The sequence below is a fragment of the Homarus americanus genome, unplaced genomic scaffold, assembly GCF_018991925.1.
Source record: "Homarus americanus isolate GMGI-L3 unplaced genomic scaffold, GMGI_Hamer_2.0 scaffold24922, whole genome shotgun sequence".
Classification (NCBI taxonomy): Eukaryota; Metazoa; Arthropoda; class Malacostraca; order Decapoda; family Nephropidae; genus Homarus; species Homarus americanus.
Genome location: NW_024722610.1, coordinates 1,376,291 through 1,398,146, shown reverse-complemented (window position 1 = coordinate 1,398,146; position 21,856 = coordinate 1,376,291). Strand labels below are relative to the sequence as shown.

The 21,856-nt window shown below is 40.6% G+C and overlaps 1 protein-coding gene across 3 annotated transcripts in view; it reads right to left on the bottom strand.

Annotated features, from left to right (window-relative positions):
- Nucleotides 1–6,613: 6,613 nt before the first annotated feature.
- The window catches only part of LOC121862868 (hemicentin-1-like), an 82,048-nt gene continuing 66,805 nt past the window's right edge, over nucleotides 6,614–21,856 (bottom strand). For 2 of the 3 annotated variants that reach the window (XM_042361216.1, XM_042361217.1), the window contains 5 exons: nucleotides 18,497–18,657; nucleotides 14,805–15,015; nucleotides 11,785–12,081; nucleotides 7,533–7,817; nucleotides 6,614–6,838 (listed from right to left, as the gene is read on the bottom strand). In XM_042361216.1, coding sequence (XP_042217150.1) covers nucleotides 7,597–7,817; nucleotides 11,785–12,081; nucleotides 14,805–15,015; nucleotides 18,497–18,657 — 890 coding nt within the window. In that variant the 3' untranslated portion in view covers nucleotides 6,614–6,838; nucleotides 7,533–7,596. Of the gene's footprint in view, nucleotides 6,839–7,522; nucleotides 7,818–11,784; nucleotides 12,082–14,804; nucleotides 15,016–18,496; nucleotides 18,658–21,856 lie in introns of all 3 variants that reach the window. The other variant, XM_042361218.1, reaches the window with a different exon arrangement.

The window sequence follows — 21,856 nt, the reverse complement described above, 5'->3', positions numbered from 1 at the left end:
TTAATGTTAGGTTAGGTTGATGTTAAGTTAAGTTTAGGTTAATGTTAGGTTAGGTTAATGTTAAGTTAAGTTTAGGTTAATGTTAGGTTTAAATTAGATTAAAATTAGGTTAAGATTAGTTTGCAGTTAGGTTAAGGTTCAGTTTATGAACTTTTGCTTCATTCTAAGGTTTATTAACTGATGGTGTTGTGAGGTTGATTCCTGGTCTGCCAATCAATGATGTCGATCCAGTCCTCTCACGAAGATGACAGACCAGGTGAAGGCTTGGTTTGGCAGCGCCTTAATTAAAAATATTTTAAACTACTGGCTGAATGCTAAACTGTCTGGTATTTAATGCCTGTGTGTAGATTACCGACCGTACGTATACACAAACATATACATACATAAATACACACACACACACACACACAGACACACATACACACACAGACACACATACACACACAGAAGCACTTTATCTGTGATCTAACACACAAACACTGAATGTCAAGCACCTCATTAAATAATTTTTCTTCACATAAGGCTTTCTTGTTCTCATTTTCTATAATCTGACCAAAGCTGATTACCTCGCTGACCATTAGTGATTAATTATAGAAGTCTTTGAAATGTTCCCTCTAGTATCATACAATATAATGAGCCGTCAAATTACCAACCTGAGTAATTAAAGCGAGACAGGTTCACCTTACAACGAACCGAACGAACCGCATATTGTGTTCCTACTTCTTAAGGATGGTTTCACGGGGCTACATCAGTCTTGCAGGTTTGGTACGGGGTACAGTTCGCTGAGGTCTCCTGCTGCCTTCGTTGGCTAGTACTTCAAATTCAGTTGTGTTAAATAAAATAATACAATAAAAAACGATCAAAATTATTTCTTTTTGAGAGCGTTTTTGTGTTGTGATACTAATTTATGTGAAAGGGGATGAACCAATTAGATATTTGAGACGAGGCTTTAATACACCGTAGAGGAAATAATGATTTATTCTATGTCCGCTCGAGATCCATAACACATTACAATGCTACGACAAAAAAATAACAGGAACAATGAAAACAAATGAAAATACATATTACATCTCTCCTCTATATGATGTATATAATGATTGATAGTTTGTTTGTATGTTAACATTTTCCCTACACCTTTTAGGGTACCTTAGTCAACCTGTCCGAGGGTGTTGTTATTACAGGTGTACAGAGGTCTTTCATGTATTTTATTATTATTATTATTATTATTATTATTATTATTATTATTATTATTATTATTATTATTATTATTATTATTATTATTATTATTATTATTATTATTATTATTATTATTATCTTATTTTTAATTCATTATATTACACCTCAAGGCATAATTACTGCTGTTATTAAAAGCTGACGAAAATATTCAACTCCTGGGGCGTCTTGCTTGACTTAGTGTTCCTTTAGTCAGCTGATTGAAAGTAAACAAGACGTTGTTGTCGTGTCTTGCCATCTTTGTCAGGCTCATGGTGAAATATGTGATTTTTGTCGCCTCTTGTGCTTCTCAACGTTGTCGATTTTAGATTAATTTTGCATTTATTAAAACGAAATTGGGTCATGTGAACATTAGCCACTGCAATTTATTTCATGTGGCGATTAACCCCTGCAGATAGTGCTAGGGTGATCACGTGCAGTACTATAAGCTGGGATGACTAGTTTGTGTGTGTGTATGAGGTTACGTGAGGAAATTCTAAGGTTTAGAACATATTTACTTGTGTTTTACTTCACCAATAGGGACGTGTTTGAATAATTCGCGATTTGTTGTGAAAAAAAGTGAAAACAAAAGGAGTTCCATTTATAATTGTGTTTCGTGTTTCTCATTTTTTATTAAGAAACTTGAGGTGCTTGTCGCCCACCTTCCTCCTCCCCTTAGCCACCTGTCAAGGCTGTTTACTACCGCGGTGAATCCTGACAAAAGGTTCTGTGAGCTCATCTGGCTATGGTCCTAAAAATGTCTATAAATAAAAGGCATCAAATAATACTGGAATAAAAAATGACATCTCTTTTAAAGAGTCAAAACCATTATTAGATTTGATGATTTTTCTGTCTTTAAGAAATTCCTTTAAACAGCATAAAGTTTAAGGCCATTCCTGTAAAACTATTGATGATTAATGATGCTCAGGTGTTGTTCACTTTATTGCTAATTAAGGTTACGAGTTCATTTATTTCGTTTGGATAATTTAATTACCAACAGCTGATGTAAAACCGTCATATAATAGGAAAATATAATATTGTCGAATTATTCAATGAGAAAATTTTTGATAAAGTAAATAATTGTAATAAGAAATATATAACTCATCTTGAAGGGTAAAATTCGTCTTCTTTCTCCATAATATAAAAACTTTAAACTGTTCGCTTTGTTGTGATGTTCTTGTCAGCGCGTGAGAGGGATATTTTTATTTTATTTTTTTATTTTATTTTATTTTTTGCATCTTATCTATTTTTCAGGTAGTTATATAAAAACTCTAACTTGTTCCCGAAATAAGTGGACAGTTCTATTAACAGCCGATAATTGAAGTGGAAATGTGGAGTTTTTTTTTCTATCAGTCACGACAGTCCTCTTTCTTTTTTGCCAGTGTAAGGTGTGGAAATACATTTATCCAACGAGTTGACAGTTGTGTTAGGTACCAATAATGGAGGAGAAATACGTTTTGGTAGCGTAAAAGTTGGACGGTTGTAGCGGCGTTGGTCAGTGAGGGAAGAATTTCTTTAATACACATCTGGTCGATTTTGTTCCATTCTGTTGATCTTTTAGTTATGATTAAATTAATGTGAAATACTAACACAGACATCCTTCCTGTGATAAAACAACCTACATATGTATCCAAAGTATCATTTATATACAACATTTTATCATATCAATATTAATAATAGATAATAAGTATTCTGGAGGCTGGTATCGGCAGAATGTTCGTCAAACCTGAATGACTGACAGACAATTTTGTTTTTGTTTTTTTTACGTGAGGGAGTTTTATTTTTCTAAAGCTTTTCACTATATTACACTATTGAGCGTACGGTCAGTCCCGCACTACCGTAGTTGTGTACAAATTTCACATATTGGCATATTGTTGTTGTTGGTAATAATGAAACACACTAACAGTTAAAGATAGACTGTCGTTATTAATCTGTTTAATTTATACTGACAAACTAAGCAGAAGTAGAGGAATTTTGGATCACGTCAAGATTAGCCACACTAACTTATTTCACCTGATGATTACAGTGTATATAACCTAACCTAACCCCTCCAGGTGAATAAGTTAAGGGATTTGATATTTATGTGATTCAGAGTTCTATAACTATGCCATTAATCCTATTACTTACAGACTGTCCGAAACATATTTGTTAGTTGTGTTTTACGGCATTCGACTCCTTAGAAGATTTTCAAAAGTTGCTTCACAATCGTGTTGGAAGTTGTACCAAACCCCAATTTACTACAGCGAGGAACAAGTCTATTGGGATTTGTTCCATCAGTTTGGAGATTCGTTCCAGCTGTTCTATTCTCACTTCTGTATCTTGGGAATGTATTTTGTGTCCTATAATTTTTTGGAATATAACTGGACAGTATTGCACATCACTCAGTCAATATATTCACCAAAACTATCCTATGACGAGGCGATTAATTTTATGTTTAATACAATTACCATTTTTTTTCATTTTGTTTTAATTACCATATCGGCTTTTTTTAAATACATGAATATCCAGATTTATAATCTAGATTTGTTACTATGCAAACCGATGACCTCCCAAAAGTGAATATAGTAGCAATTAATCTTGTATTCGAGGTCATTTGTGTTCAGTAATTACCAGAAGCGATCAACTGGGAAATACATTTATGGGTTGTTGTTTTTTATCACTGACCCGTATGTAAGAGTTATGTGTTCCGTGTTATGTGTTGTGAGTTACTTGAGGCTGATTGATACTCTCTCTCTCTCTCTCTCTCTCTCTCTCTCTCTCTCTCTCTCTCTCTCTCTCTCTCTCTCACTGTACATGTGCTACATTGTCACCATCATCACCCGGACCTCCACTATTCCCTTGGTATATTCAACAACTAAAGCCTACATTACAAGTCCTGCTTCTCCCTCACCCACTGCCTACCTTTTGTATAGTTTAATTTTTAAATGTGTTTGTCAAACTTTTATAAAATATTTCCTTTAAGTCGTAAATAAAAAATTGTAGCGTATTCTCTCATAAACGTGTCTCAATAACGGCAGTTGTGTTCCAATATTGGCTTGTGTTCTCACCATTATTTGACGCCACGGAAAAAAATGGTGTGGAGGAGAGAAGTGAGACCCAATAATTGGTTAAATGTCATATACTATATATATATATATATATATATATATATATATATATATATATATATATATATATATATATATATATATATATATATATATATATATATATATATATATATATATATATATATATATATGTGTGTGTGTGTGTGTGTGTGTGTGTGTGTTTCATTTTATTAAAGATGTATTTGACACTTAGTCTAGGAAAATATTTATTTTCAAACATGTTAAATCCTTATGTATAGAACTGGTTTCGTTTACTCAAATTAAATTTGATTTAATTACTATATATATTGGCTAGTCGACCCGTATCTCGTTTAATACCAGTTTTAATACTGGCTGTCGCTCACTGGCCGAGGACACACGTGGATAACGGGAAGAGTTAAAAAAAGAGGATATTTTTTGGTGGTTGTGTGAGGTATAAAACTAGAACCAAAGTTGAGCTGCGGGATGCGAAAAACACAGGAAATATAACTTATAGCAACAAATCGTAAAAATTCCGCTTTTGCATTTTCATGAATCGGTCGGGAAAGGCAACTTTTTCCTTTCCATTGTTTTATTTCGGTACAGTTAATGTTGTACCGGACACTATATTTATTAAATGTTATCTTTAATTACTAAATATTCCGTCTTGTCTTCTGTATAAATGAGAGTGAATCATAAGCCTGACTATTTATTAGAGACACTGTAGTCACAACATACTGTTCACTAAGTCATCAGTATATAGGACTGTATGACTATGTTACACTGATGTCAACAGCCTTCTCTTCCCCAACATAAAGTTAGGTACCCATTTACAGGTGGGTAAACTGGGGGTGCGTCGGGTTCGAATCAGAGGCCCTTGTGATAGGAAGCGAGCTCTGTAATCACCCAATGTATATATAGAACAAAGATTTACACATCGATAACCTAAGGATAGTCATCACGTAGTCAAATATATAATTCAATTCAAAGGAATAAAATGATCAATACTTAACAATTCAGTGAATCTTACTTAAAACCCGCAAGACCTCCCAAGATAGCGATGCCAACTCTCGTACCTAACATGAGCACAACTTCCCAGGTAAAGATTCAGCCTAGAGTAGGAATTAGTATATCAGAGGAGACCCTTCCGTATGGCCAGACTCCCCCAGAATGGAGTTAGGTAGTTGTGGAGAGGATTAAGTCAGTCTTCTCTGTAGACGGCGAAGGAAAAATAAAATCTGACTTTCAGCAGACATTAAGCTGTTCAAGTCTTGATGTGATTCTCTCTCAAGTGGCTCACGATGCTTCTTCAAAACTTTAAGGCATAACAACAAGGAGAAGATGAAATTGTCTGTCTCGTGTAAGTGGAAGGTAAAGTTACATCTCAGGTGCTCACGTCTTGCCTCCACATAGTATCTTTGTATGCCGTTCAGAACTTCACTCTACAATCATATAATAACTGAAGTGCAGGGAGAAGACTTTGTTGATTTGTGTCTTGTAAGTAGTTGTAATCTTTTGTATATATATGCTTTTTTTTTTTAAGGGGATGAAATATACTGCGCAAGAAACAGGAAAAATATGTTTGTTTTTATCGGCATTTAGAACTTTCAAAAAAAAAAATTATCTTAGTGTTACTTTCTCTCACCTGAACTAATGCTCCTTTCTCTCACCTGAACTAATGCTCATTTCTCTCATTTGAGCTAATGCTCCTGTCTCTCACCTGAGCTAATGCTCCTGTCTCACCTAAGCTAACGCTACTTTCTCTCGCTTGAGCTAATGCTACTTTCTCTCACCTAAACTAATGCTACTTTCTCTCACCCGAGCTAATGCTACTTTCTCTCACCTAAACTAATGCTACTGTGTCCCACCATGTTCTCGCTCCCCTGTGTTACATATAGTCCTACAGTGGGATGTTAGTATTATCAACATAATCCATAGTAACATGATTATCCCCACCACAAGTGTTTAGAATTAACAGATGTGTATGGGTAATATTTCCGGGCCCGTTTTTTTTGTGTGTGTGTGTGTCCAAATTTTGATGGGTGGCAGGGTGTGATTTCGAGGTCTAAAGACACACTATACACGTCTTCTTTACACACCTACGTACACATGGTAGAAGGCAACACCGAGATCCCTCTAAACTCCTACAATGATCCGTTTAAAAATATCTCTTATCATCTATGGTACATATAATCTACATAGTAAGTGGGTTTAGTTTAGTTAATATAATTTTTATTTTTCTTGATCTGACTGATGGATGTTTTTTTTTTTTTGCCTTTGATGGATCATGGATAACCTCACGTAGGTAAAAGGTTTGAATAACACTCTCGGTGTATACCAAGTATATATATATTTATTTTTCACACTTATTCCACAGGATTATAAATAGGAAATTCATATCCATAATTTATGAAATGGCGACCCAAAAAAAAAAAAATCACTTTCATGGAAAATGAACATCAAGGTGACGTGACGTTGTGGGTGTAAGGGTAGGGGGGGGGTGTTAGTGAGCTTCTCCGTGCAAGAAGGGTATAGAGATCTCATCATCACAGCCAAACCTGAAACATAGAGACAAACAATGTAAAGAAAAACAATATTGATAAAGTTATATGCATTCTGTTTACTATTGATGTTGTAATTCAGTGCCATGGAGGAATTCATGTACACACACACACACACACACACACACACACACACATGTATATTTACGAGCGATATCGGTGTTCTTCATTAACTGTCTAATGAGTTTAATTTGTCTTGGTTACACGTAATTGCTTTTAGGTGTGCAATAACATACATCAATAATGACATCTTGGGTACTACTGCTACTACTACTACTACTACTACTACTACTACTACTACTACTAATAATAATAATAATAATAATAATAATAATAATAATAATGATAATAATAATAATAATCCCTACATATGGGACAAATTCTAATAATAGTTACAAGGTTATATTGAGTTCAAGTTTATAACAAAAAACTATAAGATATTTTACGTTTTATCAAAATAGTGTGAGAGGTATTATATGCTTATGGAAACGTAGTCAACATATTTATTTGGGGCTTAAAGGAAAATACTGGAAGTGAATAAATAAATAATTTCCCAGTGTGTAAATAAAAAGATAGATAGGTATTATATCTATGTATGTGGAAAGGTGAGTAGATACAGTTAATGATAAGAAAGTGAGTTAATTAAAGACAGGTGATGAAATATTTAAAGAATTATCTTACTTGTACTCACCTGGAGAGAACTCGTGTCAGTACACCTGCCTCTCCTCCATCTCTCAGTCTCCACAATCACCGTCTCAGCTAATTGTGAGAGTCTGGGAGAGGAGGGTGGCGGACCTCCAGGCAGCAGGAACAGGCTGAGGGAGAGGGTGAGGGCGGGGCAACAGCAGCAGGAGACTCACTGGCCAGCACCCGTGTAACAGTACTGCCGCCGCTGCCAACAGACACGCCAGCGCACTGCAAGGTAGAGCTCCGGGCGCTGATGTGTTGTGGTGCTGCATGGCTGCCAATTCCTCCCCTGGGGACACATACACACATGGGCATTATATAAACTGATTCATAACACGAATGCTTGAGACTGGGAGACACAGTACACCATAACTATGAGACTGGGAGACACAGTACACCATAACTTTGAGACTGAGAGACATAGTACACCATAACTATGGGACTGAGAGACACAGTACACCATAACTATGAGACTGAGAGACATAGTACACCATAACTATGAGACTGAGAGACATAGTACACCATAACTATGAGACTGAGAGACTTAGCACACCATAACTATGAGACTGAGAGACATAGTACACCATAACTATGAGACTGAGAGACACAGTACACCATAACTATGAGACAGAGAGACACAGTACACCATAACTATGAGACTGAGAGACACAGTACACCATAACTATGAGACAGAGAGACACAGTACACCATAACTATGAGACAGAGAGACACAGTACACCATAACTATGAGACAGAGAGACACAGTACACCATAACTATGAGACTGAGAGACACAGTACACCATAACTATGAGGCTGAGAAAGATAAAACAAGAACAACATCACAATCGCCAACAACACGCCAGGCACACACCTGAGGATCACCTGCAACAAACGTCATTAGTTCCCACCACAACAAAGACTCATAATATCCTCCATTGTGTACCTGTGTCTTGCTCTATTATCTAGAGTTACTTAAGGGTTAGGTATCCCAGCTTATTATACCAGATGATTTAACACTTAACCTAACCTAACCTAACTTAACCTCCCCCCCTCAGGTATCGGTAGGGTGTTTAATCAGGTGAAATAAGCTGGGGTGTCTAATCTTCAGGAGTACATACATACTTGTTATATACCTGTATGGGAAATATTCTTATAAAATAATCATTTCTACTGAGTGTAAGTTTCTCTTGATACTTGATGGTTTGACTCCACTTCCTATCTGATTACTGGCCTGTCGGGAACTATAAACTGTCGGGAACTTAAACTGTCGGGAAATAGAAACTGTCGGGAACTGGAAACTGTCGGGGATTATAAACTGTCGGGAACTAGAAACTGTTGGCAACTATAAACTGTAAGGAACTAGAAACTTTCGGGAACTTTCACGAAATAAACTTTCTCGAAACAATTAAGTAAATTAAACGAGTCTTAAAACACAGCTGAAGTTTGGGTTGGTGCAAAGACAATTACAGTTACTCAGGTGAAAGTTTGTACTGTACCTGTATATGTGTGTGTGATCGACCCATCAGTAGCCACCAGCTGTTTTGAGAGAGAGAGAGAGAGAGAGAGAGAGAGAGAGAGAGAGAGAGAGAGAGAGAGAGAGAGAGATCATATGAAACAGTTACCAAACGAGGAAAGAATTAAGTAGTTATTGCTTGAGTTATAACGACTACTGTATGTAGATCAAGGACGACTCTGGTGGCAGTTCAGTTCTGGTAACAATGTAACCTGACGTAGGTAGTAAGGGTGATGGGGGTAGTTTTAGGAGGGGAGGAGGTGGGTAGACTGCCTTCTGCTCGAACCGGTACCTCGATTCATGTCTCGTTTCATGCGCAGTTAATACGAGGTGAATATAACAGTATAATTATGTTACCTTTACACTCTATATTCTAAGATTCTAATATCATCACTATATTGACCTTGTTCATCACATTGTACCTATATCCAAACTAAACTTATTCTGCAAAAATGAGAGTTCAGTCGTATACTTACTGGACTATGGTTTGGATGGGTGTGTCGGGGAGAGGCCTTTCCTAGTTGAGGAGGTCAGTAACGTCCAGGGAGGCAGTATGGTCTTGAACATCGCGAGGTCGCATAAAGATTTTATAACCTATTGGTGTCTGGGATATCTGTACGAATGACTCATACAGTCACATATATGTCGGAGAGTAGCACCCTTTCGAACTCTGTCTAATCTGTCCGTCTGTCTCTTTCTTTATGTATCGGACGTAACACGAGACAGACACAGGCAGAAGGACGGAGAGAGTGAATCACATGAATCTTATTACAGTACATGGCCCATTACATTACAGGCACATATCCGTCCTCAGTGTGTAGTCCAACAGAGAGCACATAAGGCTATTGGACGTGATGATAGAACTGAAACTATCAGCAAACGAAGAGCCGTCATAGGTTTGGGGGACGCTAGCATGTCTTTGAAAGCCATCGTCCGGGAAATAGGAGTCAACATTGTGAAGAAGTAGATGCAGCGGTGGGATGGAGAAGGCACTCTCACTACCCGTCCGATATAGAAGTGGTCGTCCATGAATTGTAACTCATGAAGACGATCAACGAATTATGGAAGCTGTGTTGGAGAGGCCACACACATCAGCTGTTGATCTCCCTTAGGAATTACGAGGTCTTCCTGAAACGACGAGGCGGCTCCTGAATGAGGCAGGAATAAAGTGTTCGATCCTGGCTAGGAAATAGTTTTTAAGTCAGACAAATAGCGATGCAAAACTTGAATTCGCCAGTCGGTATAGCCAGGATGTTTGTGGTCAACAGTTTTGGAACACTGTAATTATGTTGTTGTATTCACCTTGTATTAGTACTGCATGAAAAGAGACAGGACTCGAGGCAGTAGCAGGTAGCTATGACAAAAATAATTAATGGTGAAACAATAGTCGTTTTCTATGATTGTTCTTGGACCCGTTTTGTAGGAGTATTTTATTAATTTTAATTTAGTTTACCCAATGCGGTCTCTATACTTTCTATCTGAGTAGTACACTTCCTCATTAACAGGTGGCGCTGTATTAAAATTTGGGGACCTTTCTGAGAATAATGGGGAGGTGTGTCAGTTGAGCTTCCTTATTAGATATTTCTTGCTTATACCAGAACTGATGGACCACGAGTTCCAAGACCTTTCAGGGGGTGGGGAGCTGTGGTTGTAGTTGAGTTGCCAATTCATTAATTAATTAATATAATTTTCTTTATTATTTAAGCAAATATACGAACATTTGGAAACTTCTCGTGACCTTAAATAACAATGGATAGTTTATTATTATAAAAATTCTACCTTTGGTTTCTTTAATAATTATCCTGACAGTGAAACAGCCGAAAACAGATCCACTAATTAAAACCATCTTTACATACAGCCTTCAGCTACCAAGTATTGCCAGGTAAAATTACTATAGCCATTGCCACGGCTATAGTAATAAAGAAATAGAAAAGCGTGATTTACTAAAAAAAATTGCAAGTCTTGTTTATATTTACGCCATTTCGTATGCAAGAAATAGCTAGTTTTTTGGGGGGTTTCAATCTAGCGGTTTTTTGATGCCTGTCTAGCGGGATTTAATATACATGACCGTCTCCAGGTCCCGGCAGTTGTTGCTCACCTGTCATCGGGGTAACTTGTCGGAGGTAAGAAACTGGTCTATTTTTCTTATTTTTTGTTTGTTTATCGCTGATTTCTCATATGTATTGCCGATTTACGTGTTTTTAAATATCGTCGAGTCGTATAATTATGTTGAGACAAAGTGAACCGCCTTGTTTACGTAGTGTCATTAGCATCGTTATAAAGTGTTAACGAGTAGTTACGTTGACATCATGACATTAGGCTCGAGGTTAGTTTTAATACACACTGTTTTTGCTCTCTGGTTTTGATACGATCTTTTATTTTCAAGCCTCTGTCATCTTTTTTGAAAATATCAACAAGAAAATTTGTATAAAAAAGTTATTATTGCAGTTGTTGTTTCGTATTATATTATACTACGTACTATAGTAAACAAACGGCCTTGAGTTGCCAGCTGTCTCCAGCAGTGTTCGACGAATCTTGAACAAGACTGTACGTGTTATTGTTCTTTGCCTTCTGATAGCTTAATATTCTGACGCTGTTGTGATACTTAATGTTTACTTCAAAACACGTGCAAGTGTCACTTAGAAACACTTACTTGTTCCCTTGTGTGACTCAGCCAGCATGTGCTATTTCACTTAGCAACAAATTTACGTCACTCTTAGCCACACGTGCAACAAAACTCACCTCGCAACACATGTACTGTGACGTTGATAGGCTTAGTACAGGTGGAAGTGCAGCTGTAGTTGCCTGAATCCGAGGCGGTGGCGTGTGGGCGTGCGAGGACGAGGCGGGAGATGGGCGTCGTCCCGTTGCTCTGGGCCAGGTCGTAGGTGTTGGATTCTGGGGTGAGGACCGCCTGGCCGCCCCTCGTCCAGGAGAGCAGTGCCGGAGGAGGACAACCTTCCACCTGACACACCACCTCCAGGCGACTCCCGCTCTGCACGTACACCTCCCGCCCTGGCAACACGCTCGCTATTGCCTCTGTCAACCAAATAAAAAATATGACAGTGAAAGGTGTGTTAGAACAGGACTAGTATGCCAGGTTAAGAAATGTGTTAAGACCAATCACGTTATGACAGAAAAGAACAAGTGGTATGACTAGGAAACATTTGAAAAATATTGTACATAAATATCACACAATACTGAAAATACTTTGTTTTAAATACCAGTGTAAAGTAGTGACACACACACACACACTCAGAGCGTATTTTTTTATTTTTTTTATTTTTTTATTTTATTTTTTTTACAAACGGGGATTAGCCCACCCTGGCACAGGTCACTGACCCACATCGGGGCCTGGGGAGCGAAAATGTAAATAATAATAATAATGATAATAAAAAAAAGAAAAAAAAAGATCAATAGTGAGAAACAATTGAGACCCCGCAATTGTGTGTAAATGAGGCAGAAAGTCAGATCAGCAACCTGGGACTTGGTCACAATTTTCGTGATGCCATATAGCAGCAGGGTCTACCATTAGACAACACATTATGCTTCCAATACCTTCCCAGGCGGTAGTACCTCCCTGTTTGGTTGTAAACAAAACTCCAGAAAACACTCCCATGAGACTTCTTGTACCAATCAGAACAACAAAGTGAAATCAGAGGTACCAGCGCCCCCTACCCTGATTACAAGACGAGACAAGTACACTTTACCTCCGCAATATACCACTCAAGACTTTTCTCATGCTCTCTCAGTTCTCTTCAACATATGTAAATTTAACCTTGATGAAGCTAAATGAAATCATGGACGTCTTTGAGGCAAGGAATGTTAATAGTTTATCAAATCACTGACTTGGTTGTAAATTATTCAGAAACATTGTCTGGAGAACAGTGGAGACAAGAAATATAGAGAAGGAAGTAAAATAGAAGCAGAAGGGGAGGAGAGTGAGCACTGATGTAATTGATAAAGAGGAGGAGGAAATTAGTGAAAATGAGGACAATGTTTAAATAAATAAAACGAAGGTAACGAACATTGAAAATGTTTTTATATGTGTACCTGTGTATGAAGGTATATGGGTATCAATAAATGTTTAATATAAAGTCCGTTTTTCTACAGGTGATCAACGTGTCTCAGACCCCCTGTGCTTGACTCTCCAAGAACCTCTCACCACACACCACTGACCTCGTAGATTTAGCCACAACACTACCTCCAGTCTCCTCCTCACCACCACCATCACCACCGCCGTCACCACCTCCACCACTATCGCTCGGTGTCTCAGTGGCAGTCTGACCCAAGAAGTAAGCGACTTTCTTGTTGAATATCTGTATGTGTGCGTCTTACAGTGGGGGATCTTTAATATGCTTTACCTGCCTCGTAGCATCTAAGTTAGAGTTAGTGATATTTGGTAACTCGTTTTTATTTACCACTACTATTTTTTTTTTGAACCGTAGAAACATCAAAACACAATCTCACAGTATCCATTTTTTTATTCGTTTTTCTTGTGGGATTTTGTATTAACAGAAGACTCCATTAATTGATCAATGGTTTTGGATTTGTTTCACATTAATTATATTTTTCGTCTCCATAAAAAGCTAAAAGCATAAACTCCCACTATTATAATATTCTATGTTATATTAATTCGATATAAACATGAATACAGTATTAATCAATTAATTAGGGACAGCATTAATTAATTCGTTTCTGGTATATATAAACATTTTAAGGTGAATAAGTCTTACGTGACCTTCTTATAACCTCCCCCCTCCTCACCTGCCGTCTTCCCCCCTCCCCCCTCACCTGCCGTCTTCCCCCCTTCCCCCCTCACCTGCTGTCTCTCCCCTTCCCTCACCTCCTCCCTCACCTGCCGCCTCCCCCCTCAGCTGCCGCCTCCCTCCCCTTCCCCTCCTGCCGCCCCCCCTCACCTGCCCCCCTCACCCCCCCCCTCACCTGCCGCCCCCTCACCTGCCGCTTCCCCTCACCTGCCGCCTCTCACTTGCCGCCTCCCCCCTCCCCTGCCGCTCACCTGTACAGTATGAGATCTGCCGCCTTTAACCATTATAATTATGACGTTCAACCATTTATACTCTACCTGCTTAAAAAATACCCATTTCCTGCTCTTCCTCCTCTCCCTTCACCACATAGCCTCCTCTGCCCGTCTCCCATACCCTATCACCATTCCTTTGTATTCAGTATTTTCATTTTTTTGTCACATTTCTTCCGTTCCTTTCATCTATCTCTTGTCTGTTTCTTCTTTTTCGCGGTTAAAATATTTCACAGCCCCTTTCATCCTCTCCCTCCCTCCACCATATTTTTCCCAGTCTTCCTCCGTCTATCATCGTTCCCTTTTATGTACGTATTTTCACCTCGTCTTCTCTTTGGTTTCCCTCTGCCTGACTAGTCAACCTTCTCTGGTCTACCTTTCCGCTGATACGTCACTGCCTCGTATTTCTGTATTCCCAGGCTCATTTTTACCCTCCTACACCAAGACCCTTCTACCATCAGCTCACATTTCATGGTAAAAGTTGTGGTGAGGGACAAGAGCGTGGTGGTGGGCGCCTGGCATTAAGTGTGTGGTAGTCCCCTAGTCTCAAAACACTTACCCTGGACAGTAAGATTGATGGTGTTAATATAGAGGCGTCTCCTGTCTTCCCACACATGGCTCAGTCTAGACGGTAGGGATTTAAACGGTAGATTTACTTTTTTTTACCTCACATTAAATAGTAGAACTGACGGTAGCGCCTCGCCTTCACCTCACACACACTCACCTTGGACTGAAAGGTTGACGTTGAGGCTGATTGGTGGCGTGGTGGACACCTGGCACAGGTAGACACCAGCGTCACTTTTCCTGACGTAGTGTATCTTCAGGATCCACTGCTGTCCTCCTGACGGGTTCACCGCCACGAAGCGTGTGTCGGTCGTGTAGGTAGCGGAGCTGGAGGTGAGGAGCCGGATGTCCCTCCCTCGCACCCACGACACCTGCGGTAGAGACAGAGAGTTATATTGTATCCACAGCACTGTGTGTTCCCGGCACTCGGAATACCTGTGAGCAGACCTGTTGGTTCATAACACCTGTTGGAATGGGTAGTGATTAAACCTTCCTGTTTCCCAATAAAAAGAAAAAAAACCCTGGGAAATAGACATCACGTGAGGAACATGGGGGGGAGGAAACAATTGGTACACATATTGTACACAGGTAACGTGGGTTTCCGTAAATTATTTTATTGGTTTATTAACCGACTTGTGACTTGGCTTCAGTCTCGTGGGGAACTAGTTATGCAACTCCTCGCTCGTATCATGCGGACTCCTGCCAGCAACTTGTAATATCAAGCTAAACACAATTAGACAAAGCCAATCACTCACTGTTGTGTAATAACTGGTTCGGTGCTCATTACCAGCGGCCTCATTTGTCGAGTTGTGTATCCATATGGGAACGGGATTTTGCTCCACCCTGTGTGTGTGAACAATAAACTCCCATCACATCCTTTTGCATCTATCAATATAAGGCTGACAATTATCACGTGTTTACCATAGAAGTACAGTCACTCATAAAAGAAACGCCCCCTCCCCCCTACCCCGGGCGAGAGCTCTTGTAACTAGTGGCAGTTCAGATCTGGTAACAATGTACAATGACAGACAAAAGTCGTGTCGTGAAATTTGGTGAAAACATATGCGGAAGGACTAAAACTTTTGGTTCGCTCTGCCTTGTGGTGGGGGGCGGGGCTCTCATGTGTCACGAGTTATTATTAATCTTCGGATAAAACCGCGACACGACTTTTGTCTTTGATTGTACACCTGATGTATGAGGGAGGGTAATGGGGTGCTGTTGGGGGTGATGGGGTGGTGTTGGGGGTGATGGGGTGCTGTTGGGTGATGGGGTGGTGTTTGGGTGATGGGGTGCTGTTGGGTGATGGGGTGCTGTTGGGTGATGGGGTGGTGTTTGGGTGAAGGTGGTGGATCACAGCCTCGATTCATGTCTCGTTTCATGCACAACTAATAGGAGGTTAATGTAAAAGCATAATTGTTACCCTTACACTCTATATTCTAAGATCCTAATATCATCCCTATATTGACCTTGTTCATCACATTGTACCTATATCCAAACTAAACTTATTCTGCAAAAAGGAGAGCTCAGTCGTATACTTACTGGACTATGGTTTGGATGGGTGTGTTGAGGAGAGGCCTTTCCTAGTTGAGAAGGTCAATAACGTCCAGGCAGTGTGGTCTCGAACATCGCGAGGTAAGAATACCCTGTTTTAACCAGCTAGCATTTGTTGTGTATGAAACGAGACATAACCTGAGGTAGTGGTTCGTGCAGATGGAAGAGACCCACCACCACCACCCCTCACACCCCCCTCCTTATGTCTTACACTGTTACCAGAACAGATAAGCCACGAAGTCCAAGACCGTTTCTTTTATGGGTGACTGTACCATAACGCAAACGGGGGGGGGAGCGAAAATCTTGATGAAAAGTATCGTGTTACGTGCCTGATTGAGGAGAAGCCTTGCACCTGTTAAATGCTCTTAGAAACATCGAGGTACTAGAAATGTGTAATACAAGCGTAAATGTTTGTCACGTTCCTCATTCCACCGAGACACATCACACATACAAAGTAATATAGGACCGAAGCGTCACCTGGGAAACACCTGACACACAAGAGATTAGTGACGGTGGTGGATGTACCGCTTCACTCACTCGGTTATAATGTTCCCTGGTAATGATCCTGTAAAAGTAAATGAGGTGGGCGAGCAGGTTTATGACACACACACACACACACACACACAGTCACACACACACACACACACACACACACAGTCACACACACACACGCACACACACACACACACACACACACACACACACACACTCACTCTTTCTATCTGTTCCTCTTTCCATCATTACTCCAACATCATTCAGTCGTCTCTTTGGCCTTTTTTTTACAGCCACCACACACTGTAAAAGTCCCTCCCACCCTCCCTTCGTGGTAGAGTCGCCTGATGTCGTATTTCATCGGTCACATCTCCAGGAATAACCAGATCATAATTCGGTCTGTGGTATATCAGGCTCAGGAAAATTAGTCTGTGTTAGGTTACTGTAGGTTAGAGAACATAGTCATTATATCTGAACCGATTTTCAAAATTGTATAATAGTGACCGTTTATATTCTACTTGAGCTCATTGTGTATCACTTGTAAACCTCGTTCCAAAAAGTTTCTAATAATAACAGTTTATTTTCGTTCCCTAGAAAATATTACAAATGATTAAGCTTGATAAGGAAATGAGAAAAAGTTGGTCTGATTTAATGGTTCACCTTATGCTAGCCAGACAACCAAATAACACACAGGCATTGATACACACTCATACTCACTCATACACACTCATACACACTCATGCATACTCATACACACTCATGCATACTCATACATACCCATACACACTCATACTCACTCATACACTCATGCATACTCATACACACTCATACTCACTCATACACTCATACACACTCATACACTCATACACTCATACTCACTCATACACACTCATACTCATTCATACACACTCATACTCACTCATACACACTCATACTCACTCATATATACCCATACACACTCATACATACTCATACATACCCATACATATTGGCCATATCTCAGAGCAAGACATTCAAGGGGATACATCCATCTGTATTTTGAGACACTTGAGTTGAGAGAAAAAACGAGATCTAAACAGGATAACTAATTTTGAAAGTTGGTGGCGGTGTTTACCTCACGACAAGTTAACTATGAAAGAAGTGTAATGTATGGCAAGAGGGCGCAGGGCGAGGTTGTCATGCTTTATTATTTTCTGTTTGGTTGCTCTCTCTCTCTCTCTCTCTCTCTCTCTCTGTGCTGCTACCACTACTGTTGCTCTAACGCTAAAAACAAATTAGATATATGTAATTCAAGATTTAGATGCACGTGTATGTTTGACTCGGCTGATTAAGTGCAAGAACTGGTGGAAGGTAAAAGTTTGTCCCGTTAGTTGATTGTCTTCACTGCCCCAACTGGTTTGCATTCAAAGATAAGTTAACTAAGGGTGCCCTCAGCTCGAACCAGCGACCCCAAGGAGAGGAAGAGAGCGCCGTATCCACTCAGCCACTGAATTTAAAAGATGAAGCAAGGTGGTTTTGGTCGGGGAATCGGAATCAGACGGTGAGATATGGTTTGATGAGAAGAAATTGGAAAGCTTTTGGAACATCAAATATTAGGGAAGTGGTCTTAATAAGGATAGAGAAATGGGGACTGAGATGTTGAAGTGCTCCATCACAGGTGAACAAATTAATGATGCTTTGAAGAGAGAGAGATGAGTGTGTCTACCGGAGTGGTGGTGTCCCTCCTCCTTGTACATATTTCTAAATTTGACTAAACTAGATTCTCTCTCTCTCTCTCTCTCTCTCTCTCTCTCTCTCTCTCTCTCTTACCGTGTAGTTGTGGAGGTTCCTAATGCCACAAGGCAACAGGGCTGTGGCTCCGGCTACGACACTGACGGAATTTGAAGAGGAGTTAAGGAAGGCAGGGCCGCTGAGGGTGGAGTACTGGATGGGCGGCGCACCTCGTAGTTCATCCGGCCACTCTGACGCGTCTGACACACAGGATAAACAAACACTTATTAGGCGGGTGAGGTTAGGTGCGTTAGTGAGATGGTTCATTGTGATATTTTCTATACCAAAAAAATTACTCTTTTGTAATTTTGACGAGACTGGCTACAAAATTACAGGATATACAGGTGTACATAAATTAGCTGACCTATTTCAAAACTTAATTACCTCGATATATTATAGATAAAACACGGCATATATGTGGAAATCTACTCAAACAAGGAAAAAAAAACAAGTTGCTGTCAAGTATAATAAAACCGATGTGTTCTATCTAAAAATTTCTGAAGTTATTAATTGTAAGAAATGGTTAAAGTACATGAGTGAATAATAAAATACACATCGTTTAACATAAAATAATAAAGAGTTAGATGTTATAGTGTGATTGACTTAATTACTGACACCAAAACAACTCTTAATGAGCTTGTTGATGAATGAGGCGTGGTAATCATGCCATAACTTTACACATAAAAGAATCGCCTATGAGCTTTTATCACCTTTTGAACTTTTATTGAATAGACTTTTGTTGATTCTCACACATTATTCCCAGAAAATATTTGTTATTTTAAGACGTGAATAATTAATTAATGGTACCTAAGTGTAAGCTCGTATGATTATTATTCATTTTAATATTGTATGAGATTTGTATTTTTAGGTGGAATATAATAATGCCAGCTATCACTGTTCAATGTAGGATCTATTTAAATAAACACACTCGTAATTTTCCCCATAACGAGCATCACAAACGAGCCAGTATGATCAGAGTAGCCACCATCACATAGCAACATACTATTTATTTATCACTACCACACACACACTAGTTTATCACACTAGTAACTGATTGGTGTATCGATTGTACAGTGACTAATAACAGTCCAGCGTACATTAGTCAGCTTTATATCTCGTCAATGTTTTTGTCATGTGGGTGTGTGTGGGTGTGGGTGTGTGTGTGTGGGTGGGTGGTGGACCAGAAGCCACTTTGCTCAAGACGCTCTCACCTGCGACACGTAATTAATCCCTTCTCACCTGGGCAATAAATCACCTGATACTTTTTTTCCAAGGTATTTTCGGATAAATACTCAAGGGGTGTGAAGCCATTAAAACACCTGAATTACCTGAAGATTATCTCCCCAATATATTTCACCTGATAATTAAACACCCTGACGTTAACTTAACCTAAACCCAGGTCGCGTTAGGGTGTCTAATCATCAGGTGAAATAAACTGAGGTCTAATCATCAGGTGATCCCAACACTTGGTCGACATGTCAGTGAACAGGGAAGCAATTACCTATGCCACGCGATTTAATATTGTTGACAGTTTACCTCTGAATCAACTTGGCCATAAATTCCAGCTCAAACCCTCAGTAGTATCAAACTGTCTAGGGGAATTAATCACCCCAGTGACTTATGCCTTATCGTCTCTATGGTCTTGAGGGTTAATGATTGATGGAGGTCATATCAGGAGTTCAAAGTGTACATGAGTTTTTATTCTTTACGTGTGTGTGTGTGTGTGTGTGTGTGTGTGTGTCAGGTCTCTAACTGCTTCTGTTTTGGAGCTATGAGGGAACGCGCGCGCACACACACACACACACACACACACACGTAAAGAAACACATACTTGCACACCAGGCACAAACTCACACACACCCTCTCATAAACACACATGTACGTATATACACACACCACATCTATACACATTTAATACACTTCCCCACCAACTCTCATCTCCCTCTCCCCACCACACCTCTTTCTTCCCCTCCCCACCATACCTCTTCCTCCCCACCACACCTCCTCCCCACCACACCTCCTCCTCCCCACCACAATCCTCCCCACCACACTCTTCCTCCCCCACACCTCTTCCTCCCCACCCCCTCTTCCTCCCCACCACACTCTTCCTCCCCACCACCCCTCTTCCTCCCCACCACACCTCTTCCCCTCCCCACCACACCCCCCTCTTCCTCCCCACACCTCTTCCTCCCCACCACACCTCTTCCTCCCCACCACCTCCTTCCTCCCCACCACCTCTTCCCTCCCCACCACACCTCTTCCTCCCCACCACACCTCTTCCTCCCCACCACACCCCTTCCTCTCCCCACCACACCACCTCCCTCTCCCTCCCCCACCACCCTTCCTCCCCACCACACCTCTTCCTCCCCACCACACCTCTTCCTCCCCACCACACCTCCCTCCTCCCCACCACACCTCCTTCCTCCCCACACCTCCTCCTCCCCACCACACCTCCCCCCCACCACACCTCTTCCTCCCCCACCACACCTCCTCCTCCCCACCACACCTCCCCCCCCACCACACCTCTTCCTCCCCACCACACCTCTTCCTCCCCACCACACCTCTCCTCCCCACCACACCTCTTCCTCCCCACCACCTCTTCCTCCCACCTCTCTTCCTCCCCACCACACCTCTTCCTCCCCACCACACCTCCCCACCACACCTCCTCCCCCTTTCCACCAGACCTCTTCGCCCCTCCCCCATCAACACCATCACAAACACTCCCTAATTCTCAGGTATAAAATCACAAGGCAGAGTAGAGGTTGGGTGTAGACTCAGTGGTTGGTTTTATCGCAACCAATCTTTGTTCGTGCATTATAATCACAGAGCAGGTCGTGGGGGGTGAGGGAGGGGCAGGGAGACGAGGCAAAAGATTAAGGGAGGAAAGAGGGAGAAGGGAGGGTACCAGAAAATGGACATAGGAACAGCTGAAGATAGTGCAGGAGATGGGTAGGAGGGAAGGGGGGAAGGAGAAGAAGGAAAGGCAGAATGAAAGAGGGAGGGGAAGGGTAGGGTAGGGGGAGGGGAAAGGAGGAAGAAGGAAGGGGTAAGAATGAGAGAAGCAGAGAGAAGAATATTGATGTTGACGTCAGACTATTGCACTAAAACACGTTATCAGTAATAAATGTGCAACTGCGTAGAGACTTATGTTGCAGAGTGTTCCAGCATAAGATTCAAGTGATACATTACCCAACACCAGAGTCAGAGTTAATACCTGTCATGTCCAGTGGTGTGTGTAGGCAGCTTTATAAACATACTTATTTTATCTCTTTCATGGTAAACACGTAGACAGTGGAGTAAGGAAGCCCTCGATTGTATCCCAAGAGATTAGAATAAACCCAGAAAATGTGAGGCCCAATGACGATGATAATGACGATGAGACGGATGTTGGTCCCCTTC